Source organism: Gordionus sp. m RMFG-2023, chromosome 1 (genome assembly GCF_954871325.1).
Source record: "Gordionus sp. m RMFG-2023 chromosome 1, tfGorSpeb1-WG-v2, whole genome shotgun sequence".
Taxonomy (NCBI): Eukaryota; Metazoa; Nematomorpha; class Gordioida; order Chordodea; family Parachordodidae; genus Gordionus; species Gordionus sp. m RMFG-2023.
The window spans coordinates 75,889,666-75,912,918 of record NC_088775.1 but is presented as its reverse complement, the minus strand read 5'-3'; the positions used below and the strand labels follow the sequence as shown (position 1 = coordinate 75,912,918).

The following is a 23,253-nucleotide window of genomic DNA, read 5'->3' as shown; positions in this document are numbered from 1 at the left end:
ATGGTTTAGCGATGGTGAAGAAGTTCTCTTTTCTTTGCTCAATGTGGTTTCGTTTTTGAAGATGATGTTGTAATTTCCTTGCTCGTAATTTACCGTAAATAACCTGAAATAAAACGTGTAAATTGAAATTATAAAATAGAATTTACTGTAGTTGGTGAGGAAGATGGTTTAGCAATGGTGAAGAAGTTCTCTTTCCTTTGCTCAATGTGGCTTCGTTATTGAAGATGATGTTGTAATTTCCTTGCTCGTAATTTACCGTAAATAACCTGAAATAAAACGTGTAAATTGAAATTATAAAATAGAATTTACTGTTGTTGGTGAGGAAGATGGTTTAGCAATGGTGAAGAAGTTCTCTTTTCTTTGCTCAATGTGGTTTCGTTTTTGAAGATGATGTTGTAATTTCCTTGCTCGTAGTTTGCCGTAAATAACCTGAAATAAAACGTGTAAATTGAAATTATAAAATAGAATTTACGTTGTGGTGAGGAAGATGGTTTAGCGATGGTGAAGAAGTTCTCTTTTCTTTGCATGTGGTTTCGTTTTTGAAGATGATGTTGTAATTTCCTTGCTCGTAGTTTGCCGTAAATAACCTGAAATAAAACGTGTAAATTGAAATTATAAAATAGAATTTACTGTAGTTGGTGAGGAAGATGGTTTAGCAATGGTGAAGAAGTTCTCTTTTCTTTGCTCAATGTGGTTTCGTTTTTGAAGATGATGTTGTAATTTCCTTGCTCGTAGTTTGCCGTAAATAACCTGAAATAAAACGTGTAAATTGAAATTATAAAATAGAATTTACTGTTGTTGGTGAGGAAGATGGTTAAGCGATAGTGAAGAAGTTCTCTTTTCTTAGCTCAATTGTTGTAATTTCCTTGCTCGTAATTTACAGTAAATAACCTGAAATAAAACGTGTAAATTGAAATTATAAAATAGAATTTACTGTTGTGGTGAGGAAGATGGTTTAGCGATGGTGAAGAAGTTATCTTTTCTTTGCTCAATGTGGTTTCGTTTTTGAAGATGATGTTGTAATTTCCTTGCTCGTAATTTACCGTAAATAACCTGAAATAAAACGTTTGAAATTATAAAATAGAATTTACTGTAGTTGGTGAGGAAGATGGTTTAGCAATGGTGAAGAAGTTCTCTTTCCTTTGCTCAATGTGGCTTCGTTATTGAAGATGATGTTGTAATTTCCTTGCTCGTAATTTACCGTAAATAACCTGAAATAAAACGTGTAAATTGAAATTATAAAATAGAATTTACTGTTGTTGGTGAGGAAGATGGTTTAGCAATGGTGAAGAAGTTCTCTTTTCTTTGCTCAATGTGGTTTCGTTTTTGAAGATGTTGTAATTTCCTTGCTCGTAGTTTGCCGTAAATAACCTGAAATAAAACGTGTAAATTGAAATTATAAAATAGAATTTACTGTTGTTGGTGAGGAAGATGGTTTAGCGATAGTGAAGAAGTTCTCTTTTCTTTGCTCAATGTGGTTTCGTTTTTGAAGATGATGTTGTAATTTCCTTGCTCGTAGTTTGCCGTAAATAACCTGAAATAAAACGTGTAAATTGAAATTATAAAATAGAATTTACTGTAGTTGGTGAGGAAGATGGTTTAGCAATGGTGAAGAAGTTCTCTTTTCTTTGCTCAATGTGGTTTCGTTTTTGAAGATGATGTTGTAATTTCCTTGCTCTTAGTTTGCCGTAAATAACCTGAAATAAAACGTGTAAATTGAAATTATAAAATAGAATTTACTGTTGTTGGTGAGGAAGATGGTTTAGCGATAGTGAAGAAGTTCTCTTTTCTTAGCTCAATGTGGTTTCGTTTTTGAAGATGATGTTGTAATTTCCTTGCTCGTAATTTACCGTAAATAACCTGAAATAAAACGTGTAAATTGAAATTATAAAATAGAATTTACTGTTGTTGGTGAGGAAGATGGTTTAGCGATGGTGAAGAAGTTCTCTTTTCTTTGCTCAATGTGGTTTCGTTTTTGAAGATGATGTTGTAATTTCCTTGCTCGTAGTTTGCCGTAAATAACCTGAAATAAAACGTGTAAATTGAAATTATAAATAGAATTTACTGTAGTTGGTGAGGAAGATGGTTTAGCGATGGTGAAGAAGTTCTCTTTTCTTTGCTCAATGTGGTTTCGTTTTTGAAGATGATGTTGTAATTTCCTTGCTCGTAATTTACCGTAAATAACCTGAAATAAAACGTGTAAATTGAAATTATAAAATAGAATTTACTGTTGTTGGTGAGGAAGATGGTTTAGCAATGGTGAAGAAGTTCTCTTTTCTTTGCTCAATGTGGTTTCGTTTTTGAAGATGATGTTGTAATTTCCTTGCTCTTAGTTTGCCGTAAATAACCTGAAATAAAACGTGTAAATTGAAATTATAAAATAGAATTTACTGTTGTTGGTGAGGAAGATGGTTTAGCGATAGTGAAGAAGTTCTCTTTTCTTAGCTCAATGTGGTTTCGTTTTTGAAGATGATGTTGTAATTTCCTTGCTCGTAATTTACCGTAAATAACCTGAAATAAAACGTTTGAAATTATAAAATAGAATTTACTGTAGTTGGTGAGGAAGATGGTTTAGCAATGGTGAAGAAGTTCTCTTTCCTTTGCTCAATGTGGCTTCGTTATTGAAGATGATGTTGTAATTTCCTTGCTCGTAATTTACCGTAAATAACCTGAAATAAAACGTGTAAATTGAAATTATAAAATAGAATTTACTGTTGTTGGTGAGGAAGATGGTTTAGCAATGGTGAAGAAGTTCTCTTTTCTTTGCTCAATGTGGTTTCGTTTTTGAAGATGTTGTAATTTCCTTGCTCGTAATTTACCGTAAATAACCTGAAATAAAACGTGTAAATTGAAATTATAAAATAGAATTTACTGTTGTTGCTGAGGAAGATGGTTTAGCAATGATGAAGAAGTTCTCTTTTCTTTGCTCAATGTGGTTTCGTTTTTGAAGATGATGTTGTAATTTCCTTGCTCGTAGTTTGCCGTAAATAACCTGAAATAAAACGTGTAAATTGAAATTATAAAATAGAATTTACTGTTGTTGGTGAGGAAGATGGTTTAGCGATAGTGAAGAAGTTCTCTTTTCTTAGCTCAATGTGGTTTCGTTTTTGAAGATGATGTTGTAATTTCCTTGCTCGTAATTTACCGTAAATAACCTGAAATAAAACGTGTAAATTGAAATTATAAAATAGAATTTACTGTTGTGGTGAGGAAGATGGTTTAGCGATGGTGAAGAAGATCTCTTTTCTTTGCTCAATGTGGTTTCGTTTTTGAAGATGATGTTGTAATTTCCTTGCTCGTAGTTTGCTGTAAATAACCTGAAATAAAACGTGTAAATTGAAATTATAAAATAGAATTTACTGTAGTTGGTGAGGAAGATGGTTTAGCAATGGTGAAGAAGTTCTCTTTCCTTTGCTCAATGTGGCTTCGTTATTGAAGATGATGTTGTAATTTCCTTGCTCGTAATTTACCGTAAATAACCTGAAATAAAACGTGTAAATTGAAATTATAAAATAGAATTTACTGTTGTTGGTGAGGAAGTTGGTTTAGCAATGGTGAAGAAGTTCTCTTTTCTTTGCTCAATGTGGTTTCGTTTTTGAAGATGATGTTGTAATTTCCTTGCTCGTAGTTTGCCGTAAATAACCTGAAATAAAACGTGTAAATTGAAATTATAAAATAGAATTTACTGTAGTTGGTGAGGAAGATGGTTTAGCAATGGTGAAGAAGTTCTCTTTCCTTTGCTCAATGTGGCTTCGTTATTGAAGATGATGTTGTAATTTCCTTGCTCGTAATTTACCGTAAATAACCTGAAATAAAACGTGTAAATTGAAATTATAAAATAGAATTTACTGTTGTTGGTGAGGAAGTTGGTTTAGCAATGGTGAAGAAGTTCTCTTTCCTTTGCTCAATGTGGCTTCGTTATTGAAGATGATGTTGTAATTTCCTTGCTCGTAATTTACCGTAAATAACCTGAAATAAAACGTGTAAATTGAAATTATAAAATAGAATTTACTGTTGTTGGTGAGGAAGATGGTTTAGCAATGGTGAAGAAGTTCTCTTTTCTTTGCTCAATGTGGTTTCGTTTTTGAAGATGTTGTAATTTCCTTGCTCGTAGTTTGCCGTAAATAACCTGAAATAAAACGTGTAAATTGAAATTATAAAATAGAATTTACTGTTGTTGGTGAGGAAGATGGTTTAGCGATAGTGAAGAAGTTCTCTTTTCTTTGCTCAATGTGGTTTCGTTTTTGAAGATGATGTTGTAATTTCCTTGCTCGTAGTTTGCCGTAAATAACCTGAAATAAAACGTGTAAATTGAAATTATAAAATAGAATTTACTGTAGTTGGTGAGGAAGATGGTTTAGCAATGGTGAAGAAGTTCTCTTTTCTTTGCTCAATGTGGTTTCGTTTTTGAAGATGATGTTGTAATTTCCTTGCTCTTAGTTTGCCGTAAATAACCTGAAATAAAACGTGTAAATTGAAATTATAAAATAGAATTTACTGTTGTTGGTGAGGAAGATGGTTTAGCGATAGTGAAGAAGTTCTCTTTTCTTAGCTCAATGTGGTTTCGTTTTTGAAGATGATGTTGTAATTTCCTTGCTCGTAATTTACCGTAAATAACCTGAAATAAAACGTGTAAATTGAAATTATAAAATAGAATTTACTGTTGTTGGTGAGGAAGATGGTTTAGCGATGGTGAAGAAGTTCTCTTTTCTTTGCTCAATGTGGTTTCGTTTTTGAAGATGATGTTGTAATTTCCTTGCTCGTAGTTTGCCGTAAATAACCTGAAATAAAACGTGTAAATTGAAATTATAAATAGAATTTACTGTAGTTGGTGAGGAAGATGGTTTAGCGATGGTGAAGAAGTTCTCTTTTCTTTGCTCAATGTGGTTTCGTTTTTGAAGATGATGTTGTAATTTCCTTGCTCGTAGTTTGCCGTAAATAACCTGAAATAAAACGTGTAAATTGAAATTATAAAATAGAATTTACTGTAGTTGGTGAGGAAGATGGTTTAGCAATGGTGAAGAAGTTCTCTTTTCTTTGCTCAATGTGGTTTCGTTTTTGAAGATGATGTTGTAATTTCCTTGCTCTTAGTTTGCCGTAAATAACCTGAAATAAAACGTGTAAATTGAAATTATAAAATAGAATTTACTGTTGTTGGTGAGGAAGATGGTTTAGCGATAGTGAAGAAGTTCTCTTTTCTTAGCTCAATGTGGTTTCGTTTTTGAAGATGATGTTGTAATTTCCTTGCTCGTAATTTACCGTAAATAACCTGAAATAAAACGTGTAAATTGAAATTATAAAATAGAATTTACTGTTGTTGGTGAGGAAGATGGTTTAGCGATGGTGAAGAAGTTCTCTTTTCTTTGCTCAATGTGGTTTCGTTTTTGAAGATGATGTTGTAATTTCCTTGCTCGTAGTTTGCCGTAAATAACCTGAAATAAAACGTGTAAATTGAAATTATAAATAGAATTTACTGTAGTTGGTGAGGAAGATGGTTTAGCGATGGTGAAGAAGTTCTCTTTTCTTTGCTCAATGTGGTTTCGTTTTTGAAGATGATGTTGTAATTTCCTTGCTCGTAATTTACCGTAAATAACCTGAAATAAAACGTGTAAATTGAAATTATAAAATAGAATTTACTGTTGTTGGTGAGGAAGATGGTTTAGCAATGGTGAAGAAGTTCTCTTTTCTTTGCTCAATGTGGTTTCGTTTTTGAAGATGATGTTGTAATTTCCTTGCTCTTAGTTTGCCGTAAATAACCTGAAATAAAACGTGTAAATTGAAATTATAAAATAGAATTTACTGTTGTTGGTGAGGAAGATGGTTTAGCGATAGTGAAGAAGTTCTCTTTTCTTAGCTCAATGTGGTTTCGTTTTTGAAGATGATGTTGTAATTTCCTTGCTCGTAATTTACCGTAAATAACCTGAAATAAAACGTTTGAAATTATAAAATAGAATTTACTGTAGTTGGTGAGGAAGATGGTTTAGCAATGGTGAAGAAGTTCTCTTTCCTTTGCTCAATGTGGCTTCGTTATTGAAGATGATGTTGTAATTTCCTTGCTCGTAATTTACCGTAAATAACCTGAAATAAAACGTGTAAATTGAAATTATAAAATAGAATTTACTGTTGTTGGTGAGGAAGATGGTTTAGCAATGGTGAAGAAGTTCTCTTTTCTTTGCTCAATGTGGTTTCGTTTTTGAAGATGTTGTAATTTCCTTGCTCGTAATTTACCGTAAATAACCTGAAATAAAACGTGTAAATTGAAATTATAAAATAGAATTTACTGTTGTTGCTGAGGAAGATGGTTTAGCAATGATGAAGAAGTTCTCTTTTCTTTGCTCAATGTGGTTTCGTTTTTGAAGATGATGTTGTAATTTCCTTGCTCGTAGTTTGCCGTAAATAACCTGAAATAAAACGTGTAAATTGAAATTATAAAATAGAATTTACTGTAGTTGGTGAGGAAGATGGTTTAGCAATGGTGAAGAAGTTCTCTTTTCTTTGCTCAATGTGGTTTCGTTTTTGAAGATGATGTTGTAATTTCCTTGCTCTTAGTTTGCCGTAAATAACCTGAAATAAAACGTGTAAATTGAAATTATAAAATAGAATTTACTGTTGTTGGTGAGGAAGATGGTTTAGCGATAGTGAAGAAGTTCTCTTTTCTTAGCTCAATGTGGTTTCGTTTTTGAAGATGATGTTGTAATTTCCTTGCTCGTAATTTACCGTAAATAACCTGAAATAAAACGTGTAAATTGAAATTATAAAATAAAATTTACTGTTGTTGGTGAGGAAGATGGTTTAGCGATGGTGAAGAAGTTCTCTTTTCTTTGCTCAATGTGGTTTCGTTTTTGAAGATGATGTTGTAATTTCCTTGCTCGTAGTTTGCCGTAAATAACCTGAAATAAAACGTGTAAATTGAAATTATAAATAGAATTTACTGTAGTTGGTGAGGAAGATGGTTTAGCGATGGTGAAGAAGTTCTCTTTTCTTTGCTCAATGTGGTTTCGTTTTTGAAGATGATGTTGTAATTTCCTTGCTCGTAATTTACCGTAAATAACCTGAAATAAAACGTGTAAATTGAAATTATAAAATAAAATTTACTGTTGTTGGTGAGGAAGATGGTTTAGCAATGGTGAAGAAGTTCTCTTTTCTTTGCTCAATGTGGTTTCGTTTTTGAAGATGATGTTGTAATTTCCTTGCTCTTAGTTTGCCGTAAATAACCTGAAATAAAACGTAAATTGAAATTATAAAATAGAATTTACTGTTGTTGGTGAGGAAGATGGTTTAGCGATAGTGAAGAAGTTCTCTTTTCTTAGCTCAATGTGGTTTCGTTTTTGAAGATGATGTTGTAATTTCCTTGCTCGTAATTTACCGTAAATAACCTGAAATAAAACGTTTGAAATTATAAAATAGAATTTACTGTAGTTGGTGAGGAAGATGGTTTAGCAATGGTGAAGAAGTTCTCTTTCCTTTGCTCAATGTGGCTTCGTTATTGAAGATGATGTTGTAATTTCCTTGCTCGTAATTTACCGTAAATAACCTGAAATAAAACTTGTAAATTGAAATTATAAAATAGAATTTACTGTTGTTGGTGAGGAAGATGGTTTAGCAATGGTGAAGAAGTTCTCTTTTCTTTGCTCAATGTGGTTTCGTTTTTGAAGATGTTGTAATTTCCTTGCTCGTAATTTACCGTAAATAACCTGAAATAAAATGTGTAAATTGAAATTATAAAATAGAATTTACTGTTGTTGCTGAGGAAGATGGTTTAGCAATGATGAAGAAGTTCTCTTTTCTTTGCTCAATGTGGTTTCGTTTTTGAAGATGATGTTGTAATTTCCTTGCTCGTAGTTTGCCGTAAATAACCTGAAATAAAACGTGTAAATTGAAATTATAAAATAGAATTTACTGTTGTTGGTGAGGAAGATGGTTTAGCGATAGTGAAGAAGTTCTCTTTTCTTAGCTCAATGTGGTTTCGTTTTTGAAGATGATGTTGTAATTTCCTTGCTCGTAATTTACCGTAAATAACCTGAAATAAAACGTGTAAATTGAAATTATAAAATAGAATTTACTGTAGTTGGTGAGGAAGATGGTTTAGCAATGGTGAAGAAGTTCTCTTTTCTTTGCTCAATGTGGTTTCGTTTTTGAAGAAGATGTTGTAATTTCCTTGCTCGTAGTTTGCCGTAAATAACCTGAAATAAAACGTGTAAATTGAAATTATAAAATAGAATTTACTGTTGTTGGTGAGGAAGATGGTTTAGCGATAGTGAAGAAGTTCTCTTTTCTTTGCTCAATGTGGTTTCGTTTTTGAAGATGATGTTGTAATTTCCTTGCTCGTAATTTACCGTAAATAACCTGAAATAAAACGTTTGAAATTATAAAATAGAATTTACTGTAGTTGGTGAGGAAGATGGTTTAGCAATGGTGAAGAAGTTCTCTTTCCTTTGCTCAATGTGGCTTCGTTATTGAAGATGATGTTGTAATTTCCTTGCTCGTAATTTACCGTAAATAACCTGAAATAAAACGTGTAAATTGAAATTATAAAATAGAATTTACTGTTGTTGGTGAGGAAGATGGTTTAGCGATAGTGAAGAAGTTCTCTTTTCTTAGCTCAATGTGGTTTCGTTTTTGAAGATGATGTTGTAATTTCCTTGCTCTTAGTTTGCCGTAAATAACCTGAAATAAAACGTGTAAATTGAAATTATAAAATAGAATTTACTGTTGTTGGTGAGGAAGATGGTTTAGCGATAGTGAAGAAGTTCTCTTTTCTTAGCTCAATGTGGTTTCGTTTTTGAAGATGATGTTGTAATTTCCTTGCTCGTAATTTACCGTAAATAACCTGAAATAAAACGTGTAAATTGAAATTATAAAATAGAATTTACGTTGTGGTGAGGAAGATGGTTTAGCGATGGTGAAGAAGTTCTCTTTTCTTTGCTCAATGTGGTTTCGTTTTTGAAGATGATGTTGTAATTTCCTTGCTCGTAGTTTGCCGTAAATAACCTGAAATAAAACGTGTAAATTGAAATTATAAAATAGAATTTACTGTAGTTGGTGAGGAAGATGGTTTAGCAATGGTGAAGAAGTTCTCTTTTCTTTGCTCAATGTGGTTTCGTTTTTGAAGATGATGTTGTAATTTCCTTGCTCGTAGTTTGCCGTAAATAACCTGAAATAAAACGTGTAAATTGAAATTATAAAATAGAATTTACTGTTGTTGGTGAGGAAGATGGTTAAGCGATAGTGAAGAAGTTCTCTTTTCTTAGCTCAATGTGGTTTCGTTTTTGAAGATGATGTTGTAATTTTCTTGCTCGTAATTTACCGTAAATAACCTGAAATAAAACGTGTAAATTGAAATTATAAAATAGAATTTACTGTTGTGGTGAGGAAGATGGTTTAGCGATGGTGAAGAAGTTCTCTTTTCTTTGCTCAATGTGGTTTCGTTTTTGAAGATGATGTTGTAATTTCCTTGCTCGTAATTTACCGTAAATAACCTGAAATAAAACGTTTGAAATTATAAAATAGAATTTACTGTAGTTGGTGAGGAAGATGGTTTAGCAATGGTGAAGAAGTTCTCTTTCCTTTGCTCAATGTGGCTTCGTTATTGAAGATGATGTTGTAATTTCCTTGCTCGTAATTTACCGTAAATAACCTGAAATAAAACGTGTAAATTGAAATTATAAAATAGAATTTACTGTTGTTGGTGAGGAAGATGGTTTAGCAATGGTGAAGAAGTTCTCTTTTCTTTGCTCAATGTGGTTTCGTTTTTGAAGATGTTGTAATTTCCTTGCTCGTAGTTTGCCGTAAATAACCTGAAATAAAACGTGTAAATTGAAATTATAAAATAGAATTTACTGTTGTTGGTGAGGAAGATGGTTTAGCGATAGTGAAGAAGTTCTCTTTTCTTTGCTCAATGTGGTTTCGTTTTTGAAGATGATGTTGTAATTTCCTTGCTCGTAGTTTGCCGTAAATAACCTGAAATAAAACGTGTAAATTGAAATTATAAAATAGAATTTACTGTAGTTGGTGAGGAAGATGGTTTAGCAATGGTGAAGAAGTTCTCTTTCCTTTGCTCAATGTGGCTTCGTTATTGAAGATGATGTTGTAATTTCCTTGCTCGTAATTTACCGTAAATAACCTGAAATAAAACGTGTAAATTGAAATTATAAAATAGAATTTACTGTTGTTGGTGAGGAAGATGGTTTAGCAATGGTGAAGAAGTTCTCTTTTCTTTGCTCAATGTGGTTTCGTTTTTGAAGATGTTGTAATTTCCTTGCTCGTAATTTACCGTAAATAACCTGAAATAAAACGTGTAAATTGAAATTATAAAATAGAATTTACTGTTGTTGCTGAGGAAGATGGTTTAGCAATGATGAAGAAGTTCTCTTTTCTTTGCTCAATGTGGTTTCGTTTTTGAAGATGATGTTGTAATTTCCTTGCTCGTAGTTTGCCGTAAATAACCTGAAATAAAACGTGTAAATTGAAATTATAAAATAGAATTTACTGTTGTTGGTGAGGAAGATGGTTTAGCGATAGTGAAGAAGTTCTCTTTTCTTAGCTCAATGTGGTTTCGTTTTTGAAGATGATGTTGTAATTTCCTTGCTCGTAATTTACCGTAAATAACCTGAAATAAAACGTGTAAATTGAAATTATAAAATAGAATTTACTGTTGTGGTGAGGAAGATGGTTTAGCGATGGTGAAGAAGTTCTCTTTTCTTTGCTCAATGTGGTTTCGTTTTTGAAGATGATGTTGTAATTTCCTTGCTCGTAGTTTGCCGTAAATAACCTGAAATAAAACGTGTAAATTGAAATTATAAAATAGAATTTACTGTAGTTGGTGAGGAAGATGGTTTAGCAATGGTGAAGAAGTTCTCTTTCCTTTGCTCAATGTGGCTTCATTATTGAAGATGATGTTGTAATTTCCTTGCTCGTAATTTACCGTAAATAACCTGAAATAAAACGTGTAAATTGAAATTATAAAATAGAATTTACTGTTGTTGGTGAGGAAGTTGGTTTAGCAATGGTGAAGAAGTTCTCTTTTCTTTGCTCAATGTGGTTTCGTTTTTGAAGAAGATGTTGTAATTTCCTTGCTCGTAGTTTGCCGTAAATAACCTGAAATAAAACGTGTAAATTGAAATTATAAAATAGAATTTACTGTTGTTGGTGAGGAAGATGGTTTAGCGATAGTGAAGAAGTTCTCTTTTCTTTGCTCAATGTGGTTTCGTTTTTGAAGATGATGTTGTAATTTCCTTGCTCGTAGTTTGCCGTAAATAACCTGAAATAAAACGTGTAAATTGAAATTATAAAATAGAATTTACTGTAGTTGGTGAGGAAGATGGTTTAGCAATGGTGAAGAAGTTCTCTTTTCTTTGCTCAATATGGTTTCGTTTTTGAAGATGTTGTTGTAATTTCCTTGCTCTTAGTTTGCCGTAAATAACCTGAAATAAAACGTGTAAATTGAAATTATAAAATAGAATTTACTGTTGTTGGTGAGGAAGATGGTTTAGCGATAGTGAAGAAGTTCTCTTTTCTTAGCTCAATGTGGTTTCGTTTTTGAAGATGATGTTGTAATTTCCTTGCTCGTAATTTACCGTAAATAACCTGAAATAAAACGTGTAAATTGAAATTATAAAATAGAATTTACTGTTGTTGGTGAGGAAGATGGTTTAGCGATGGTGAAGAAGTTCTCTTTTCTTTGCTCAATGTGGTTTCGTTTTTGAAGATGATGTTGTAATTTCCTTGCTCGTAGTTTGCCGTAAATAACCTGAAATAAAACGTGTAAATTGAAATTATAAAATAGAATTTACTGTAGTTGGTGAGGAAGATGGTTTAGCGATGGTGAAGAAGTTCTCTTTTCTTTGCTCAATGTGGTTTCGTTTTTGAAGATGATGTTGTAATTTCCTTGCTCGTAATTTACCGTAAATAACCTGAAATAAAACGTGTAAATTGAAATTATAAAATAGAATTTACTGTTGTTGGTGAGGAAGATGGTTTAGCAATGGTGAAGAAGTTCTCTTTTCTTTGCTCAATGTGGTTTCGTTTTTGAAGAAGATGTTGTAATTTCCTTGCTCATAGTTTGCCGTAAATAACCTGAAATAAAACGTGTAAATTGAAATTATAAAATAGAATTTACTGTTGTTGGTGAGGAAGATGGTTTAGCGATAGTGAAGAAGTTCTCTTTTCTTTGCTCAATGTGGTTTCGTTTTTGAAGATGATGTTGTAATTTCCTTGCTCGTAGTTTGCCGTAAATAATCTGAAATAAAACGTGTAAATTGAAATTATAAAATAGAATTTACTGTAGTTGGTGAGGAAGATGGTTTAGCAATGGTGAAGAAGTTCTCTTTTCTTAGCTCAATGTGGTTTCGTTTTTGAAGATGATGTTGTAATTTCCTTGCTCTTAGTTTGCCGTAAATAACCTGAAATAAAACGTGTAAATTGAAATTATAAAATAGAATTTACTGTTGTGGTGAGGAAGATGGTTTAGCGATGGTGAAGAAGTTCTCTTTTCTTTGCTCAATGTGGTTTCGTTTTTGATGATGATGTTGTAATTTCCTTGCTCGTAATTTACCGTAAATAACCTGAAATAAAACGTTTGAAATTATAAAATAGAATTTACTGTAGTTGGTGAGGAAGATGGTTTAGCAATGGTGAAGAAGTTCTCTTTCCTTTGCTCAATGTGGCTTCGTTATTGAAGATGATGTTGTAATTTCCTTGCTCGTAATTTACCGTAAATAACCTGAAATAAAACGTGTAAATTGAAATTATAAAATAGAATTTACTGTTGTTGGTGAGGAAGATGGTTTAGCAATGGTGAAGAAGTTCTCTTTTCTTTGCTCAATGTGGTTTCGTTTTTGAAGATGTTGTAATTTCCTTGCTCGTAGTTTGCCGTAAATAACCTGAAATAAAACGTGTAAATTGAAATTATAAAATAGAATTTACTGTTGTTGGTGAGGAAGATGGTTTAGCAATGATGAAGAAGTTCTCTTTTCTTTGCTCAATGTGGTTTCGTTTTTGAAGATGATGTTGTAATTTCCTTGCTCTTAGTTTGCCGTAAATAACCTGAAATAAAACGTGTAAATTGAAATTATAAAATAGAATTTACTGTTGTTGGTGAGGAAGATGGTTTAGCAATGGTGAAGAAGTTCTCTTTTCTTTGCTCAATGTGGTTTCGTTTTTGAAGATGTTGTAATTTCCTTGCTCGTAGTTTGCCGTAAATAACCTGAAATAAAACGTGTAAATTGAAATTATAAAATAGAATTTACTGTTGTTGGTGAGGAAGATGGTTTAGCGATAGTGAAGAAGTTCTCTTTTCTTTGCTCAATGTGGTTTCGTTTTTGAAGATGATGTTGTAATTTCCTTGCTCGTAGTTTGCCGTAAATAACCTGAAATAAAACGTGTAAATTGAAATTATAAAATAGAATTTACTGTAGTTGGTGAGGAATATGGTTTAGCAATGGTGAAGAAGTTCTCTTTTCTTTGCTCAATGTGGTTTCGTTTTTGAATATGATGTTGTAATTTCCTTGCTCTTAGTTTGCCGTAAATAACCTGAAATAAAACGTGTAAATTGAAATTATAAAATAGAATTTACTGTTGTTGGTGAGGAAGATGGTTTAGCGATAGTGAAGAAGTTCTCTTTTCTTAGCTCAATGTGGTTTCGTTTTTGAAGATGATGTTGTAATTTCCTTGCTCGTAATTTACCGTAAATAACCTGAAATAAAACGTGTAAATTGAAATTATAAAATAGAATTTACTGTTGTTGGTGAGGAAGATGGTTTAGCGAGAAGAAGTTCTCTTTTCTTTGCTCAATGTGGTTTCGTTTTTGAAGATGATGTTGTAATTTCCTTGCTCTTAGTTTGCCGTAAATAACCTGAAATAAAACGTGTAAATTGAAATTATAAAATAGAATTTACTGTTGTTGGTGAGGAAGATGGTTTAGCGATAGTGAAGAAGTTCTCTTTTCTTAGCTCAATGTGGTTTCGTTTTTGAAGATGATGTTGTAATTTCCTTGCTCGTAATTTACCGTAAATAACCTGAAATAAAACGTGTAAATTGAAATTATAAAATAGAATTTACGTTGTGGTGAGGAAGATGGTTTAGCGATGGTGAAGAAGTTCTCTTTTCTTTGCTCAATGTGGTTTCGTTTTTGAAGATGATGTTGTAATTTCCTTGCTCGTAGTTTGCCGTAAATAACCTGAAATAAAACGTGTAAATTGAAATTATAAAATAGAATTTACTGTAGTTGGTGAGGAAGATGGTTTAGCAATGGTGAAGAAGTTCTCTTTTCTTTGCTCAATGTGGTTTCGTTTTTGAAGATGATGTTGTAATTTCCTTGCTCGTAATTTACCGTAAATAACCTGAAATAAAACGTGTAAATTGAAATTATAAAATAGAATTTACTGTTGTTGGTGAGGAAGATGGTTTAGCGATGGTGAAGAAGTTCTCTTTTCTTTGCTCAATGTGGTTTCGTTTTTGAAGATGATGTTGTAATTTCCTTGCTCGTAATTTACCGTAAATAACCTGAAATAAAACGTGTAAATTGAAATTATAAAATAGAATTTACTGTTGTTGGTGAGGAAGATGGTTTAGCAATGGTGAAGAAGTTCTCTTTTCTTTGCTCAATGTGGTTTCGTTTTTGAAGAAGATGTTGTAATTACCTTGCTCATAGTTTGCCGTAAATAACCTGAAATAAAACGTGTAAATTGAAATTATAAAATAGAATTTACTTTTGTTGGTGAGGAAGATGGTTTAGCGATAGTGAAGAAGTTCTCTTTTCTTTGCTCAATGTGGTTTCGTTTTTGAAGATGATGTTGTAATTTCCTTGCTCTTAGTTTGCCGTAAATAACCTGAAATAAAACGTGTAAATTGAAATTATAAAATAGAATTTACTGTTGTGGTGAGGAAGATGGTTTAGCGATGGTGAAGAAGTTCTCTTTTCTTTGCTCAATGTGGTTTCGTTTTTGAAGATGATGTTGTAATTTCCTTGCTCGTAATTTACCGTAAATAACCTGAAATAAAACGTTTGAAATTATAAAATAGAATTTACTGTAGTTGGTGAGGAAGATGGTTTAGCAATGGTGAAGAAGTTCTCTTTCCTTTGCTCAATGTGGCTTCGTTATTGAAGATGATGTTGTAATTTCCTTGCTCGTAATTTACCGTAAATAACCTGAAATAAAACGTGTAAATTGAAATTATAAAATAGAATTTACTGTTGTTGGTGAGGAAGATGGTTTAGCAATGGTGAAGAACTTCTCTTTTCTTTGCTCAATGTGGTTTCGTTTTTGAAGATGTTGTAATTTCCTTGCTCGTAGTTTGCCGTAAATAACCTGAAATAAAACGTGTAAATTGAAATTATAAAATAGAATTTACTGTTGTTGCTGAGGAAGATGGTTTAGCAATGATGAAGAAGTTCTCTTTTCTTTGCTCAATGTGGTTTCGTTTTTGAAGATGATGTTGTAATTTCCTTGCTCTTAGTTTGCCGTAAATAACCTGAAATAAAACGTGTAAATTGAAATTATAAAATAGAATTTACTGTTGTTGGTGAGGAAGATGGTTTAGCAATGGTGAAGAAGTTCTCTTTTCTTTGCTCAATGTGGTTTCGTTTTTGAAGATGTTGTAATTTCCTTGCTCGTAGTTTGCCGTAAATAACCTGAAATAAAACGTGTAAATTGAAATTATAAAATAGAATTTACTGTTGTTGGTGAGGAAGATGGTTTAGCGATAGTGAAGAAGTTCTCTTTTCTTTGCTCAATGTGGTTTCGTTTTTGAAGATGATGTTGTAATTTCCTTGCTCGTAGTTTGCCGTAAATAACCTGAAATAAAACGTGTAAATTGAAATTATAAAATAGAATTTACTGTAGTTGGTGAGGAAGATGGTTTAGCAATGGTGAAGAAGTTCTCTTTTCTTAGCTCAATGTGGTTTCGTTTTTGAAGATGATGTTGTAATTTCCTTGCTCGTAATTTACCGTAAATAACCTGAAATAAAACGTGTAAATTGAAATTATAAAATAGAATTTACTGTTGTTTATGAGGAAGATGGTTTAGCGAGAAGAAGTTCTCTTTTCTTTGCTCAATGTGGTTTCGTTTTTGAAGATGATGTTGTAATTTCCTTGCTCTTAGTTTGCCGTAAATAACCTGAAATAAAACGTGTAAATTGAAATTATAAAATAGAATTTACTGTTGTTGGTGAGGAAGATGGTTTAGCGATAGTGAAGAAGTTCTCTTTTCTTAGCTCAATGTGGTTTCGTTTTTGAAGATGATGTTGTAATTTCCTTGCTCGTAATTTACCGTAAATAACCTGAAATAAAACGTGTAAATTGAAATTATAAAATAGAATTTACGTTGTGGTGAGGAAGATGGTTTAGCGATGGTGAAGAAGTTCTCTTTTCTTTGCTCAATGTGGTTTCGTTTTTGAAGATGATGTTGTAATTTCCTTGCTCGTAGTTTGCCGTAAATAACCTGAAATAAAACGTGTAAATTGAAATTATAAAATAGAATTTACTGTAGTTGGTGAGGAAGATGGTTTAGCAATGGTGAAGAAGTTCTCTTTTCTTTGCTCAATGTGGTTTCGTTTTTGAAGATGATGTTGTAATTTCCTTGCTCGTAGTTTGCCGTAAATAACCTGAAATAAAACGTGTAAATTGAAATTATAAAATAGAATTTACTGTTGTTGGTGAGGAAGATGGTTAAGCGATAGTGAAGAAGTTCTCTTTTCTTAGCTCAATGTGGTTTCGTTTTTGAAGATGATGTTGTAATTTTCTTGCTCGTAATTTACCGTAAATAACCTGAAATAAAACGTGTAAATTGAAATTATAAAATAGAATTTACTGTTGTGGTGAGGAAGATGGTTTAGCGATGGTGAAGAAGTTCTCTTTTCTTTGCTCAATGTGGTTTCGTTTTTGAAGATGATGTTGTAATTTCCTTGCTCGTAATTTACCGTAAATAACCTGAAATAAAACGTTTGAAATTATAAAATAGAATTTACTGTAGTTGGTGAGGAAGATGGTTTAGCAATGGTGAAGAAGTTCTCTTTCCTTTGCTCAATGTGGCTTCGTTATTGAAGATGATGTTGTAATTTCCTTGCTCGTAATTTACCGTAAATAACCTGAAATAAAACGTGTAAATTGAAATTATAAAATAGAATTTACTGTTGTTGGTGAGGAAGATGGTTTAGCAATGGTGAAGAAGTTCTCTTTTCTTTGCTCAATGTGGTTTCGTTTTTGAAGATGTTGTAATTTCCTTGCTCGTAGTTTGCCGTAAATAACCTGAAATAAAACGTGTAAATTGAAATTATAAAATAGAATTTACTGTTGTTGGTGAGGAAGATGGTTTAGCGATAGTGAAGAAGTTCTCTTTTCTTTGCTCAATGTGGTTTCGTTTTTGAAGATGATGTTGTAATTTCCTTGCTCGTAGTTTGCCGTAAATAACCTGAAATAAAACGTGTAAATTGAAATTATAAAATAGAATTTACTGTAGTTGGTGAGGAAGATGGTTTAGCAATGGTGAAGAAGTTCTCTTTTCTTTGCTCAATGTGGTTTCGTTTTTGAAGATGATGTTGTAATTTCCTTGCTCTTAGTTTGCCGTAAATAACCTGAAATAAAACGTGTAAATTGAAATTATAAAATAGAATTTACTGTTGTTGGTGAGAAAGATGGTTTAGCGATAGTGAAGAAGTTCTCTTTTCTTAGCTCAATGTGGTTTCGTTTTTGAAGATGATGTTGTAATTTCCTTGCTCGTAATTTACCGTAAATAACCTGAAATAAAACGTGTAAATTGAAATTATAAAATAGAATTTACTGTTGTTGGTGAGGAAGATGGTTTAGCGATGGTGAAGAAGTTCTCTTTTCTTTGCTCAATGTGGTTTCGTTTTTGAAGATGATGTTGTAATTTCCTTGCTCGTAGTTTGCCGTAAATAACCTGAAATAAAACGTGTAAATTGAAATTATAAATAGAATTTACTGTAGTTGGTGAGGAAGATGGTTTAGCGATGGTGAAGAAGTTCTCTTTTCTTTGCTCAATGTGGTTTCGTTTTTGAAGATGATGTTGTAATTTCCTTGCTCGTAATTTACCGTAAATAACCTGAAATAAAACGTGTAAATTGAAATTATAAAATAGAATTTACTGTTGTTGGTGAGGAAGATGGTTTAGCAATGGTGAAGAAGTTCTCTTTTCTTTGCTCAATGTGGTTTCGTTTTTGAAGATGATGTTGTAATTTCCTTGCTCTTAGTTTGCCGTAAATAACCTGAAATAAAACGTGTAAATTGAAATTATAAAATAGAATTTACTGTTGTTGGTGAGGAAGATGGTTTAGCGATAGTGAAGAAGTTCTCTTTTCTTAGCTCAATGTGGTTTCGTTTTTGAAGATGATGTTGTAATTTCCTTGCTCGTAATTTACCGTAAATAACCTGAAATAAAACGTGTAAATTGAAATTATAAAATAGAATTTACTGTTGTTGGTGAGGAAGATGGTTTAGCGATGGTGAAGAAGTTCTCTTTTCTTTGCTCAATGTGGTTTCGTTTTTGAAGATGATGTTGTAATTTCCTTGCTCGTAGTTTGCCGTAAATAACCTGAAATAAAACGTGTAAATTGAAATTATAAATAGAATTTACTGTAGTTGGTGAGGAAGATGGTTTAGCGATGGTGAAGAAGTTCTCTTTTCTTTGCTCAATGTGGTTTCGTTTTTGAAGATGATGTTGTAATTTCCTTGCTCGTAATTTACCGTAAATAACCTGAAATAAAACGTGTAAATTGAAATTATAAAATAGAATTTACTGTTGTTGGTGAGGAAGATGGTTTAGCAATGGTGAAGAAGTTCTCTTTTCTTTGCTCAATGTGGTTTCGTTTTTGAAGATGATGTTGTAATTTCCTTGCTCGTAGTTTGCCGTAAATAACCTGAAATAAAACGTGTAAATTGAAATTATAAATAGAATTTACTGTAGTTGGTGAGGAAGATGGTTTAGCGATGGTGAAGAAGTTCTCTTTTCTTTGCTCAATGTGGTTTCGTTTTTGAAGATGATGTTGTAATTTCCTTGCTCGTAATTTACCGTAAATAACCTGAAATAAAACGTGTAAATTGAAATTATAAAATAGAATTTACTGTTGTTGGTGAGGAAGATGGTTTAGCAATGGTGAAGAAGTTCTCTTTTCTTTGCTCAATGTGGTTTCGTTTTTGAAGATGATGTTGTAATTTCCTTGCTCTTAGTTTGCCGTAAATAACCTGAAATAAAACGTGTAAATTGAAATTATAAAATAGAATTTACTGTTGTTGGTGAGGAAGATGGTTTAGCGATAGTGAAGAAGTTCTCTTTTCTTAGCTCAATGTGGTTTCGTTTTTGAAGATGATGTTGTAATTTCCTTGCTCGTAATTTACCGTAAATAACCTGAAATAAAACGTGTAAATTGAAATTATAAAATAGAATTTACTGTTGTTGGTGAGGAAGATGGTTTAGCGATGGTGAAGAAGTTCTCTTTTCTTTGCTCAATGTGGTTTCGTTTTTGAAGATGATGTTGTAATTTCCTTGCTCGTAGTTTGCCGTAAATAACCTGAAATAAAACGTGTAAATTGAAATTATAAATAGAATTTACTGTAGTTGGTGAGGAAGATGGTTTAGCGATGGTGAAGAAGTTCTCTTTTCTTTGCTCAATGTGGTTTCGTTTTTGAAGATGATGTTGTAATTTCCTTGCTCGTAATTTACCGTAAATAACCTGAAATAAAACGTGTAAATTGAAATTATAAAATAGAATTTACTGTTGTTGGTGAGGAAGATGGTTTAGCAATGGTGAAGAAGTTCTCTTTTCTTTGCTCAATGTGGTTTCGTTTTTGAAGATGATGTTGTAATTTCCTTGCTCGTAGTTTGCCGTAAATAACCTGAAATAAAACGTGTAAATTGAAATTATAAAATAGAATTTACTTTTGTTGGTGAGGAAGATGGTTTAGCGATAGTGAAGAAGTTCTCTTTTCTTAGCTCAATGTGGTTTCGTTTTTGAAGATGATGTTGTAAATTCCTTGCTTGGTTGTACTGGGCCAAATTGAATTATAAAATCAATCATATTTTTAGTCATTCTACATTTAAAAAAATGAAAGGGATCATTAGGATTCTTTTCCTTATATAATGAAATAATATCTTCATTTTTATATTGAGATAAAGGAGTTAATTTAGCTTTGTTTGGCAACTGTATAATTTAAAATGTATAGATAATTTAAACTGATTACTTCATCTGTATAAATTGACTCTAATTGGATAACAATATGATTATCTTTACCCTTTAAAGACATTATTAAATATTATTTAAATTATAAACCTCTTTATTTGTTGATAAATCTCTAGATATTTCTTCTGGGTTATCAAAAATAAAACTATTGGGTATATTTTCCATTTGCTATATTTTGAAGAGAAATTTAATTAACATTCTACAGACAAACTATTAAAACTTATAAATTTTAAAATATTACGTTTCATTCACATTTAAAAAAAAATTATAGTTAAAAATTATAAAACCTGGGCTTTATTATCTAACAATGATATAATTTCTGGATAGGGGGCATCTAAATGAGATTGTTATTAATTATAAATATAGAAAATGATTTTGATTTATAAAAGAATCATATTTAAAAATTATAAAACCTGTGCTTCATCATCTAACAGTGGTATAATTTCTGGATAGGAGGCATCTAAATGAGATTGCTATTAATTATAAATATAGAAAATGATCTTGATTTATTAAAATAATCATATTTAAAATATATATAACCTGGGCTTTATCATCTAACAATGGTATAATTTCTGGATAGGGGGCATCTAAATGGGATTGCTATTAATTATAAATATAGAAAATGATCATGATTTATTAAAATAATCATATTTAATATATATATAACCTGGGCTTTATCATCTACAATAGTATAATTTCTGGATAGGGGGCATCTAAATGAGATTGCTATAAATTATAAATATAGAAAATGATCTTGATTTATAAATGAATCATATTTAAAAATTATAAAACCTGGGCTTCATCATCTAACAATGGTACAATTTCTGGATAGGGGGCATCTAAATAAGATTGCTATTAATTATAAATATAGAAAATGATCTTGATTAATAAAAGAATCATATTTAAAAATTATAAAACCTGTGCTTCATCATCTAACAATGGTATAATTTCTGGATAGGGGGCATCTAAATGAGATTGCTATTAATTATAAATATAGAAAATGATCTAGATTTATAAAAGAATCATATTTAAAAATTATAAAACCTAAGCTTCATCATCTAACAATTGTATAATTTCTGGATAGGGGGCATCTAAATGAGATTGCTATTAATAAATATAGAAAATGATCTTGATTTATAAAAGAATCATATTTAAAAATTATAAAACCTGGGATGATTTTTTTTGTAATGATATGGTAATAGAGTGATTGGAAGTGATTTGTGAATGAATGATTTAGTTTTCACGTTGATTACCATTGTGATCAAATTATCTATAATCATTTTGATTGGACAAATAATATTTAAAAGAAAACTATTGGCTAAATTTGATTGACATTTTTTGAGGATTATGTATATAGATTATTAAAGTAATTTTAAAATAATGATATAATAATTTATCTTTTTACCTTCAAATGCTTTTTTAAGTTTGAACTGCTGGACATTGAGGTTGAAATATTTGTGTTGGGATATAATTTACATTTCCAAAGTGTAGACTTAGTACCATTAATTTTCTTTATTGGTTTTCAAATTGAGGCCAGGGAAGGGTTAATTCATCTGAAGAAGTAAGTAATGGACATAATATTCTTAAAATAAATTATAAGAATAATAATATCATTATTAACATTTACGTTGAATTTTGATTGAATATTAATTTTGACAGAAAATTTAACAACGAGAATTTAAAATAAAAATGAAGGCAGTGGTTGATATGAATTAAAACTCGGATTAAATTATTTATATTAATTATTAAAAAATAAATAAAAGTAATTTTATAATACAATAAAATATGTTTTTCTTTTTGTTGATATTTTTTAAGAAAAAATATAAAGTAACGAGTAACGTTTTGCGTTACCGTTACTCAAAAAAAACGCGTTACCGTTACTCGTTACCTCTAAAAGAAGGTAACGAATGGCGTTCCTTTTCTTCAAAAAAAGTAACGTCGTTTATGTGATCCTAATATTTGTAAATTTTAATGTAAAAAAATAAAATTTTTGTCGATGATTAATAGTGTTGTAAAACGGCTTGATTTTTAAAAATGGTAAGTCATAGCCAAAAATTATAAACATGGAGTTTTACTCATAGATGATTGAAAGATTCTAGACATTTAACGAAATATTATTCTGGCTAAAATTTTAATTTAAAATTGTTTAAATCTAGCCGTTTAACAACACTGGTGACAATACATCATCCTAATCATCAATCAAATCTTTGGAATAGCAGCTTCTGTAGAAATAATGTTTTCTTCTTTTGGCCTAACCCCATCAAATATTAGAAACAGGCTCTAGAAAAATCTGGAAAAAAACAGTTTGTCATTTTATATAAAAATTATATATTTAATTTGTTATTTTGAAATTTGCATTTAAAAAGAAAACTAGTTATTATTTGAGTATTTTTTTTAGTTTACTAATATAATATCAAATAAAATGAAATAATTTAATTTTAAAGTAAAAGGACATAAATAATATTCATTTATTAGACTGCTAAGATAAGTTTGAATAATATTCAAAAGGTATTTATAGTAAAAAATGCCAAGTAATTTATTTGTAAGGTCATAAATTTGGATAATTATTATGTCCAACTGAAATAGATGGAATTGATTTTTATTCTCAACACCTGCATCTTCAAAATTGGTTGCAATATATTTTCTTTAATTATAAATAAAAGATTCTTAAAGATGAACACGGAAATTTATATAGTCAAGCTTATGGCAAAAGAAAAACTACATGGGCTCACGCTAAATTAACTCAAATCGATAAACTTGAAGATGAATTGATTAATTTACAATTACCCTTAATCAGCATAAACAAGGACAAAGATATAACTTACTTTCCTGATTTGATTCATAGGTAATGGTAAATTAAGTTTAAAATGAGTTATAGGATTAAAAAAAAAGAAGAGCAATTGATAAACCGATATTAAGGTAGAAAAATTAGTAATGGTTTTTTGCCTATTCCTCCATTTCATATTGGTTTAATAATCCTTTTGATAACACTTTTTTTTATTTTTAATTTGTACTATCATTCCAAACGTTTATGCATTAGGTATCAGCTGTCAAATCTA

At 30.9% G+C, this 23,253-nt stretch overlaps 1 protein-coding gene across 1 annotated transcript in view; it reads left to right on the top strand.

The window, feature by feature from the left end:
• LOC135931621 (small ribosomal subunit protein uS9m-like) overlaps window positions 1-23,253 on the top strand; it is a 48,324-nt gene that overhangs the window by 16,310 nt on the left and 8,761 nt on the right. The window contains exon 10 of the mRNA XM_065468858.1: window positions 22,858-23,039. Coding sequence (XP_065324930.1) covers window positions 22,858-23,039 — 182 coding nt within the window. The remainder of the gene's footprint in view (window positions 1-22,857; window positions 23,040-23,253) is intronic.